Source organism: Silene latifolia, chromosome 5 (assembly GCF_048544455.1).
Source record: "Silene latifolia isolate original U9 population chromosome 5, ASM4854445v1, whole genome shotgun sequence".
NCBI classification, from domain to species: domain Eukaryota; kingdom Viridiplantae; phylum Streptophyta; class Magnoliopsida; order Caryophyllales; family Caryophyllaceae; genus Silene; species Silene latifolia.
The window spans coordinates 20197844-20209239 of record NC_133530.1 but is presented as its reverse complement, the minus strand read 5'-3'; the positions used below and the strand labels follow the sequence as shown (position 1 = coordinate 20209239).

Sequence of the window (11396 nt, the reverse complement as noted above, 5' to 3'; positions counted from 1 at the left end):
AGTACAAAACTGCTCGTATTTTGACTTTTAATGTGGGCTCTTTAGAATCTACATAGTATAAAAGCTAGGTTTTTTCCTGGTTTCTCATTGGCTCCTGATGTTTAGGCTTGCAAAAGTGTTTTTTAGGTAGGACCCCCCATGTTTTCACAGTTATTTAATTACTCTCTATCAGATTTCATGTAAATATAGTTCAACGTAAATACAATTCATTTCCTATAAATAATTAAATTAAAATTTAAAAATAATAAATTCAGATACTTAAAATTTTTGTAAAAGAAAATAAAAGCGAAAAAGAAAAACTTGATAAAATTAAATTTAGTTTATAAGTGTGTTTGTACTTGAACTAGAACTAAACCACTTCGATCCAAAGTTTGAAAACAAATACTATATCCTTAAAAATTTGGCATTTATATATTTTAAGAACTTAGTAAAATTTTTAAAAAATTAATCATATAAATATATGATAAATAGAAAAAAAATTTGAGAAATCGAGAAACGAAAAAAAACATAAGAAATCGTATACGTAAGTACACTACTATTAAGAGAAAATCATATCAAAATCGGGAAAAAAAAAGTCACAACAATAATATTTATTGGTTCTGAAAAAAAGGTTGTAAATTATCACTATTTGGGAATAGAGCTTATACCAATATCATTTGTGCTTAAGAAATTGAAAAACTAAATAAAAAAAGTTGGAGATTGCATTAAAGATGTAAATGACATTGGCTGATTGGTTTAAGATTTCAATAAATATGATGGAGTGATGAACTGATGAAGGAAGAGCGGTATGAGAGAGGCATGTAGCTAGCATATGGAAAAAATGGTGCCGTAGGTGAAGGAGCTTTAGGGTTTTAAATTATGAGATATGCGGATCTTTATAAATGAGTTGTTATAGGGTATAATAATGGACTATGGATTAAGTTGTATATCCGGTCCAGTTAAATGAATTAATAGTTTGCTTAAAACTAATATTTTTTATTCTAATTTTATTGTTCCCTTTATTTTTAGGATTTATTTTGTCAAAAACTACCTTATATTTAGGGGTATTTGTAAAAAGACTACCTTACATTATTTTTTTTGTTTTCTATTACCTTTGTTTTCTTTTTTCTTGGTCAATAACTATATACTCTAAGAATCTAGACAAATTTGGTCAGTTTTCCGGCTTAAACCTATCTCCCTTGACTCTTTTATGTTTTAATCTTGCTTAGGCACGATTTTGGGAAGTCGTAATGTACTTACGGTTAACTTCAGTAGATGTTCGTAGTTATTACTGAAATGTGAAAACATAAATTTTGCTTATGTAAAGTTAAATTGTGTGTTGGACGCATTTGGTCATTGTTGTTTGATGTTATCAAAATCATGTGGGATAGGTTAATGTCGGTAAATCGACCAAATCTCGTCATAGTTTCAGCACAAGTAGTTTCTGACCAAAAAAAGAGAAAACAATGGTAGTCTAAAGCAAGAAAAATAACATAAGGTAATATTTTTACAAATACACCTAAATATAAGATAATTTTTCACAAAAAAACCCTTATTTTTAATACTTATCCCAAAATTATTATCTTCCATCTAAATTTAGTATATATTTATACCATAAATAAACTCAATGGTATGTCCAATAAAACCGTTTAAAATATCATAATTTTAAAAGACACACGCCCGTCTAACCCGTGCATTTTTTTTACACGGGTTTAAAACTAGTACACGATAGAAGATAACATCAACAAAAGTCGTACAATATAGAAGTAGCATATAAAGCACCGTCTATCGAAATTTGTCTGGCTCATGACTCCATCGGACATCAACACATGTCATTCCCCTAAATTATTTATCGCTCGTATTTAAAGACTAGTATTTTTTTGTGTGACTTGCGGAAAGTCGTTGATGTGAAATGGCAATAATTAGGATAGTTAATTACAGATCTAATCTAGGTTTTTGTAATATATATAAGCTTTAGATAAGAAGACTTGATAAATTATTCATAAATTAAACCAAATACAATGACTTTGTTATAAAATGACTTCAAAGTCACTAATTATTTAGAAAACATAACTAAATGCAACGACGTGCATTCTATTATAAACTAAAGGATGAAGCGATTAAGGTATGGTTATACGATAACACGGTATTACCCTAATCCAAGGTTACGATCCGGTAGACGAGTTATTTTAGGTTATTATCATGCTACGTATTAAAAAAAGTAATAATTTACTTTTACCATTTTAGGCAAGCCTCGCCATATGTTGCTATTACTCAACTCGGCCATTGTACTACAACCCTAAAACTAGGGATGTTATTGGGCTAGGCGGGGTGGACGTAGGATCCTCGTGCACATACTTGCCACGGCCAAACCACCCATGGCGAATTGGCGGGTATTTTCAAAACCTTCCCCAATCGGTGGAAACCTAAATCTATACCCCGTTCCTTGTGTAAACTCACCCGTATACTATAATTTTACTCGATAGTGTTTTCGATATAAAAGTATTTAAGCATTAAGGATTTCCAAAAAAAACAGGAATATCTTTGTAATTTAAGATTACAGGAAGACATTAACAAAAAGTACTATAAAATAAATATTATTATTATTATTACTATTGGACTTCGTAAGAATATAGATTTTTTTTTTAAATGAACGCATTATCGCGGATGAGAATTATACCCCAACTTCAAAGTAAAAAAGTACTTACATTTTAAATTAACTCTTATTCTCAACATAGAGTTGATATCATGCAAAATCCACTCTCATCACCCCACCATCCACGACGGATATAATTTTTAACCCATACTTGCTCCACCACCCATCAAACCTTCTCTCATGTCCGCGAGACTGTACAATGTCATACACCAATACCCACTTACCCTCCCGACTGACATCTCTACTGAGAACAACCAATAAAGTGAATTTAATTGGTGAAGAAATTTTAGTCTAGTGATTAAGACGGAGATATTGTGAATAAATAGATTTCAGGTTTGAATCTCCCTCTCCTTTATTGTAATGCGATTAAGTGTTCGCTTCCTTAAGCTTTTTTAGTTAGATATTAATAAAAATTATAAAAATTTGATATTCTCGGTTAGACCATTACAACAAGATCTCCAATGACTATTGTTTATGTTATACTCCCTCCAATTCTATATTTTCTTCCCTATTTTCTAAAACGGATTATTCAGGTTTTTTTCTCTTTCTTATTTTGAAAACTTTTACTATTATTTTATTTATTCCTCTCTTCTATCACCAAATCCCACCCAACTCTTTTACTCATATTTTATTACTTTTCTTAATGTTTTGGCCCCACAATTCATTATTTAACTCCTAATTATTAATCTCTCTCCTATTACCAAACCCCACCCAACTCTTTTACTCTTATTTTATTTCTCTCCTTAATATCCGTGCCCACTAACAAGAGGAAGAAAATATGGAATTGGAGGGAGTATATTAGAAATTGTATTGAATATTCTCCCCACTTATAAATAGTACTCAAAAAGTAAACGTATAGAATTGAATGGAATAAATGAAGTATTAGATCAAACTGTACCTAATAGTTGGTCTTTAAAGTCAATCCTTGCCTATTTATACACGAAACAAGGAATTTCTTGGAATTTGAACATCTCATCCTCCTCTCTTCCTAAATAAAATCTCTTATTCTCTTTTCTGACTGCCATGGATTCTTCTATCGTCACTGAGGACATTCTTAAGGTAATTTCAATATTTCATGAGCTTAATATTTAATATTTAATTATTCATTAAATTTGTCCATTGTATATTAATTGTTAGGCCCTCCCATATTGTTAGCTGTCCCTTACTCCCTCCGTTTCATCCATTTATTTACCTTTCTTAAAAAATGATTTGAACGAAGGAAATATATCACTCATAATTCTGCTTTTATTATTACTGTAATGTTAGAAATGTATTACTCCGTCCAGTCGCAGTTATTACATTTGAGGATGTCTTATTCATTTGTTTATTTTTTATATTAAAAAGAATAATGTTTTCTATGAGTAATTTGATTATCCAGTTGCACTATTGTCAATTTGTCATCTATTACTTCCTCTTATTCGATCATTTATTTACCTATTCCATTTTCGAGCGGGCGTTAACTGTTTTATCTTTTTATTTGAGAATATTTTTTAATGAACAATTTGATCATCCACCCTCAATTTGGTCCAATTATCATCAAATAATTCGCCTAACTTCCCCTACATGATCGCAACTATCAAATTCAGTCGTCTACTGGTTACGCGGATCCAACACCAAAACTTGGTGGAGAAGGACACTCATTGAATTATTGAGAAACCACTCTTCTGACTTCCATAACCCCTTAGCTGATTTTCGTGACCCTTTTATTGTTCTTTTTTGTGTGATGAGGGGATCCACAGTCGCTCCTTTTGATGTGCACTTGCTAAACCCTTGGGTTTACGTGATAGCCTGCAAACCACGTATATCAGGTAAGCTACCATAGGGCGACAGACTCAAAATCTAGAAGTTATAGACTCAGGTCATAAATACTCTGCAAAACTAACTGAAAAGGTAGCTGAAACCTAAAAAGGTAGCTGAAAACTGAAAAGCTAACTGAAACCTGAAAAAGGTAACTGAAAATTAGGAGCTAATAAGGTAACTGATTATATAAAAAATGAGTTTGGCAAACTAGCTGAAAAAGTGGCTGATTTTGGTAAAATGACGTAAAAGGATATGAAAATGATTTAATATTATAGAATAAATGGGTACAAAATGGAAAAAATAAGTCATTTCAGGTACCTGATTTCTCAAATGCTACATGAGGTAGCATTTCATTTCAGGTACCTTATTTGACCAAATAAGCTACTTCCCAAACACTTGCAAAAAAATCAGGTAGCTGAAATTTCGGTCAAATAAGCTACCTGAAGTTTCATGCCAAACAGAGCCTTGAACTTAGATCTCCTGGAAATTTCACCCAAGTTTTAACCACTAAACTCCACCTTAGCGGTGGAATAACATTTTGATTGTTTATTTTTGGAACATTATTAGGAAGAAAGAAGAGGTAGCATTGCGTTCTTCACAAGCTATCGTCCACCGGTGCCGTTGGACGTATACTCATGTAAAATCCCTCCAACATCAGAAAATGATGAATTCCTCATGACTGATGGAGAGTCATATAACTACAATGGCCATTCACTTTCACCTGCGGCTTTGAAGACCATTCTCACAAATCCACATTTGATCGCACAAGGTGTCGACGAAGAAGCTGTTTCTGGCATGATTATGGTCTCAGAGCGAACTGACAATCTCGAAACGCTTCATATAGCCATACACTCTGCTGTCAAACCGGTGAGAATCTTCAATTTCGCCAAGTTGTATGGCACGTATGATAAGGTACGCATGGAAGATAGCGGGTGTATTTGCATTGACGGTGATGATTGTTATCTTGTGTACGTGACCACCAAAGACCCGGCTGATTGTCGTCGACAGCCTTGGACTTCTGTATACAGAACGAACCTCAAGGATGGACAAACTCAGCGACTGACTCCTCCAAGCAAGTGACTTCCCTTACTCTTTGCTTTTCTTATATTACCTCTTTCATGTGGACTTTTAATTGTTAGTCATGCTTAAAACCGTCTTTAACGTAAGACCTCTCATAACTTTGTTTTATGTCCACCTCTATTTTAATCGGGGGTGAGAACTGTCTTAAATTAAAACGGTCGATCTTAAACAAGAATTGATGTTTTTGTAATTAGCTAGGTTGCTCTTAATATCTGACATTTTCATGCAAGAATTTGCGTTATTAATTACTCCGTATATGAAATGTTTAGAGGCGGACCAGGGTGTGCGCACAACACTCTACCGCAAGCATTGTAGAAAATGAAAATTATGATTGAAATTTAATCATTTTCTTACAGAAAAGTAAAAAGTTTGCTTAAACATTTCCAAAGTGCACTCTGTAATGTACCGGTTCGTCCTGGTCATTTATTTATTTTTGGTTTTGGTACAAAAACCGAGAAAAGAGCTAGGAGGCTAATTATTAGATGACAAGTGGACCAAATTCAGTTTGGATGGTCAAATAACCCATCAAAGACATTTCTTGAATATAAAGGTAAACAATTGACTGCTGTGACATCCCACAATGAAAAAGGTAAACGAATAATCGGGACGGAGGGAGTAATTCTTAGGCCCACCTCTATTTAGAGGGATTGAATCTCGTTTGACTTGTGAGTTGTGACTAAGGAGTTACTTCTCGTATCACCAATTGGTTATAAGATTGATGAAACCTCATTGTGCTCTCGAGCCGTGCAGTAAACGATTTTTGTTCCCGATGTGCATGGGTCAGGTGACTCAGGTCATCCGACCCATATATGTGTTTGAATATGGTTCTAAAAGCGTATTACGCGGAGACAGTAATAAATGTATGTTGTTCTTGTTTGTGCAGCTGAAGCTGATTTAAGCCCCTCGGTTTCACCGGATGGAAAACGGATAGCAATGGCATCATTCGAGAACAGGGGAGGTTGGAATGGAGAGATCGAAAACATGAAGACCGATATATATATCATGAATATTAAGGAGCCTTTCAATCGAAAGAAAATTATTACGGATGGTGGCTGGCCAACATGGGGAAGTGACAATGTCCTCTTTTTCCATCGAAAAATGGGGAAGTTTTGGGCTGTATTTCGATATGTAATTAGCGGCAGCTTAATTCCTTTTAGTCGAATGACTCCTGATGGTATCGATGCCATAACTCCAGCAGCTATCGATGCGACCAAAGTTGCCGTAGTTACTATCCGTCCAAAATTGGAGTCGTCCTGTGATGAAACTACAAAAGATCCTCAATATCGACATATTGAGATATTCGATTGGACTAAAATAGGGTCACCCGTTGAATTAACTCGAGGTATCAGACCTGATGCCGACCATTTTAACCCGTTTGTTATAAGGGATATGGATGGTGATACCCGCATTGGATATCATCGTTGCAGAAGCGACAAACTTGATCAGGTTTGTATTACACTAATTTACGATATTATACTAATTTACCTTATTACATACAGAGTAACTAATTCGATCACCACCTGGTTTTATTCGTTCTTCTAACTATAAATCTTGATTTCGCCGTTGTATGCAGAGTGATGATAATATTGAGAAAACCTTTAGTAAGCTTCAATGTCCAAAATCGGATATTGGATTATTCCGAGTGTCGGGAGCTTTTCCGACTTTTAGTGCTGATGGCTCTAAGCTTGCCTTTGTAGACAATGAATTCAAGAAAGTGTGGGTAGCTGATAATACAGGATTGAATATTCGTTATGAGGTACAAGCGAGTTTTTTTCCAAAATGGGGTCTAAACACATACAAATTAACAAAATGGGTTAGGTTTCAAAGTATTTACCCAAAATGGGTCCACGTCATCACCGAAGCTAGGCTCGGATTCAAGTCGCTCTCCCGCTCAACGACCTTACCCAAAGTGTAACTTAATGTTCGCCCAAACCGCGGTATGCTACTTCAAGGCAAGTCGCTCGGGGGGTGAGCGATTTCAGTTCAAATCGTCCTCCCCCACAGCGACCTATGTTTTTGCGAGAAAAAAAAAAAAAAAAAAGCAAAAAAACGCATCTTAACAGGATCGAACTCAAGACCACCCACGAAATTAACACTTATTCTATACTACCTAACCAGCAGAGCAATCCAATTTATATGTCAAAATAAAGTGCATAAAAATATTATTGAGTAATTGTTGTACAAGTTCCAAAACGCATTTATTACTACTAACATTAAATATGTAATTTTATTCTCCCTATTAAATCATAATATTATCTTGGGTGTTATGGTTAGGGGTGTGGTGGGATTGTTTTAAATTCCATGTTCGATTCCCCCATCAGCTACTTTTTTTTTTTTTTTTTTTTTCCTTTTTCCCTTAGTCGCTCAGTGGCTGGGCGGTTTGACCTTAAGTCGCTCTCCCGCTAAGCGACCTTAATCTGAACCTAGCATCGCCAAAACCGAGCCTACGTGGACCCATTTTGGGTAATTAGTTTCAAAGTTACCACATTTCGTTAAATTGTTTGTTATAAAACTCTATTTTGGAAAAAAATTCGGTACAAGCCGTACAACCACCACCATACCTACGAGTTTACTCCCTCCGTGCTAATCATTGGTTTAATACTTTTATTAAATAATCCTCACAATGAATATAAACGCTAAACGTTTTATTTTAACATTATGTTTATTAACACACATGTATCAATGTCTTGTAGCACAAAGATAGTGTTTTCTCGACGGTATGGAATCAAAATCCAAATAAGGATATCCTTTATGTATGCGTGGGACCTTCATTCGACTCCAAGGCGATAGTTGATATATGTGCCATCGCTAAGGTCTCCGATGGCACGCTTCTTCGTAAGGAATTAACCGAAAATTCCAACTGTGCATTTCCATCCACAAATCCAGAAGGTAAATATTTATTACATTATCGGTTATTTTACTCAACATTCTTTTTTGCCATTACAATGTACCGCTGACAAGTGCCAACGTAGTTAGAAGACTATCTCAACCAAAAACTTAAAGTGACAGTTGATACCTAATCAATAATATCTTACAGCTTTAAAACTGTAACAGGGACAAAGCTCGTATACAGATCAAACAGAGACCATGGCGGAGATAAACAATATAAGAATCTATACATAATGGAGGATGCACAAGTAGGCGAGTTTGGAGAAGGCGTAATAACAAGGCTAACCGAAGGCGATTGGATTGACACACATTGCCACTGGTCTCCTAGTGGAGACTGGATAGTATTCTCATCAACCCGGGACAAGCCTGGAGGTACTCCTGAGAAAGACAATGATCTAGACCCGGGTTACTATGCTGCGTTTCTCGTCAAGGCAAATGATAAAAATGTATGTGTACGAGTTTTAACTAGCGGAGATGATATTTCGGGTCATATAAACCACCCATTTTTCAGTCCGGATGGAAAAAGCATTGTCGTCGTTGCAGATCTTGCTGGTGTTTCCGTTGATCCCATTTCTTTGCCCCACTTTTTACACTCAGTGAGACCTTACGGAGATATATTTGTAATCGATATTGATCCAACCGACATTAGAAAGAACAAAGATATTCAAGCGTTCAAGCGTATGACACACAGTAGGTACGAGAACTCGACTGGTACATGGACCGTGTTCTCAACCCGAGATCCAAATGCTGCGTGGAATCAACACATCAAAATGGCCAATGCCGCTACTACTTGTCCATATCAAAATCAAAATATCAATCGACAAGTTGCAAACTACCTTGCCGTACCAAAACGATGTCGTAGTTGATTTCTGACCCACATGAGAAGCCACCTTTGTTGCTCTTTTAAGCCTACCATACCAAGTTGTTGTATTCATTTAGAGTTTTACATTTTAACTGACTATTCCCATCCCTCTGTACGAATCATTCATTTACCTTTCGGGGTGTATTTGTCAATTGTTTACCTTTTTATTTGTGGAATGCTTTTGATAAACAATTTGAACATACAATGTATTATTTACACTTAATTTCGTCTACTTGTTACCTTGGTCTTTGTGCCAAAACTAAAGGTTAACAAATGACTTGAACGAAGGGAGTATAATTTTGTAAGTTGTAACAATGTATCATTAAAATTGTTATTAGACGATAGGATGTAAATGGTGGGTCTGTAATGAAGAGAAGATAGAGATTATGGCTTGCGTCTAATCTTCCGTTTAGGCTTATCGCCCTATAAGTGGAATACTGCCGGAGGATTACTGGAGTTTCAGTGAAGACGGGTCTTACAATGTCTGATAGACTAAAAATATGAGAGGAGAGTAAAACATAGGGAGAAAGTTTATCGTAAAACTGACTCATTTATTAATGATAGATAATTAGTCTTTTATAGACTTACAAATTTACCAAATATCCTAAACTCGTGGAAAACCCACGACTTGCATAATGCCATTATCTAGCTAACACTTTGTTACAATTCATTTGACCACTACTCTAATGCCATGTTAATAGGAAACTAAACTCCAACTAATTTTGGAACATTATTCTCCAACACACCCCCTTGATTCAAAATTTGTTGGATCCACGTTCGACTTCTTGCCATGCCGAACCATATTCATTGTTACGTCCTTTGCCGTAATCAAAAATCACGAGACCTTTATATTCTCGTTTTCTTCAAACTTCATCCATGCCGATAGGACAAAAAAAACTTTGCAAGACTATGCCTCCTTGCGATTTTACGGCTACCGCATTTCGGTACCGCCATACTTGCTCTATCATCGGGTTTTTGCCTACCCGTCTTCAATAAGTTTCTCACGCTTGAAACTTAAATTGAGTCTCCATTTAAATTGACTCAAAATTTAGCATTTGACAGCTCTTTGAACCAGGCCGCACGTTTCTTTTTTTTTGTTGACTTGGTTACTTTGTTGATGCCACTAACACATCAAAGTTTTACTGGCATACTCCGTATTTACCATATCATTCTACAACTGCTTCCAAACTCATCAAATTGAAGTCGGACTCTTTGAGACAAATTAAACAATGGACTCCACTGACCCATACACTTTAAAAAATGCCAAGGACTACGTTGCCTTGAGCCGGATTGTATCTTCTTTGATAAGCAATCAACTTTCAAACGGTATGTAATCCTTTTCACACTCGCACATGTTGGGATCCACGCCCAACTTCAAATATAGTCTCCTTTCGAGACTAAACCGAGTCTCCCTTGCTTGGTCTTCATAAAATGTAAATTGCTCAATCAAATTGACTTTTCTCTCCATCTAACTTTGTGAAGCTCTTGTCTTCACTTTGTGACCCATTTTTTGTCACCGACCTTGTTGATGCCCGTTGTCACCAACGTCAATTGACGGAGTACTTTTCTCCATCTCAATTTGTGAAACCCTTGTCTTCACTTTGTGACGCCCTTCTCGTCACCCTCTTGTTGGTGCACATCATCACCAACTTTCATTTGGAGCACTTTCTCTCCAAAACTCTCGATAGAGCACTTCTCTCTACCTTTCAATTATGGTGTACTTCTCACCATTTTTTTCTTTTTTTTTTCAAACAAGTCACTCACATTCTCTCTCAAATTTTTTGCAATGCGAAAATAAATCGGTACAAGAGCTACGTGGCTCACTTGTAACTCAAAACAAAAAAAATGTGATTTTTTTTTGCTCTCACCATTTGTTTCTTTATCGCCCCATTTCGGGAATCGAACTTGGCTACTTGAGCGGCGTTGATTGCGTTGTCAACACGCTCGCCTCAAGAGCTCTGGTACCACATGATAGACTAATAATTAGAGAGGAGAGTGAAACATAGGGAGAAAGTTTATCGTAAAACTTACTCATTTATTATTGATAGATAATTAGTCTTTTATAGACTTACAAATTTACCAAATATCCTAAACTCGTGGAAAACCCACGACTTGCATAATGCCATTATC

At 35.6% G+C, this 11396-nt stretch overlaps 1 protein-coding gene across 1 annotated transcript; it reads left to right on the top strand.

Annotated features, from left to right (window-relative positions):
* The first annotated feature begins 6373 nt into the window (after positions 1-6373).
* LOC141654992 (uncharacterized) lies at positions 6374-9270 on the top strand. Its single transcript, XM_074462097.1, has 4 exons — positions 6374-6961; positions 7089-7271; positions 8209-8404; positions 8570-9270. The coding sequence occupies exons 1-4, from the start codon at positions 6374-6376 to the stop codon at positions 9268-9270; spliced, it is 1668 nt and encodes a 555-aa protein (XP_074318198.1).
* Positions 9271-11396: the final 2126 nt, after the last annotated feature.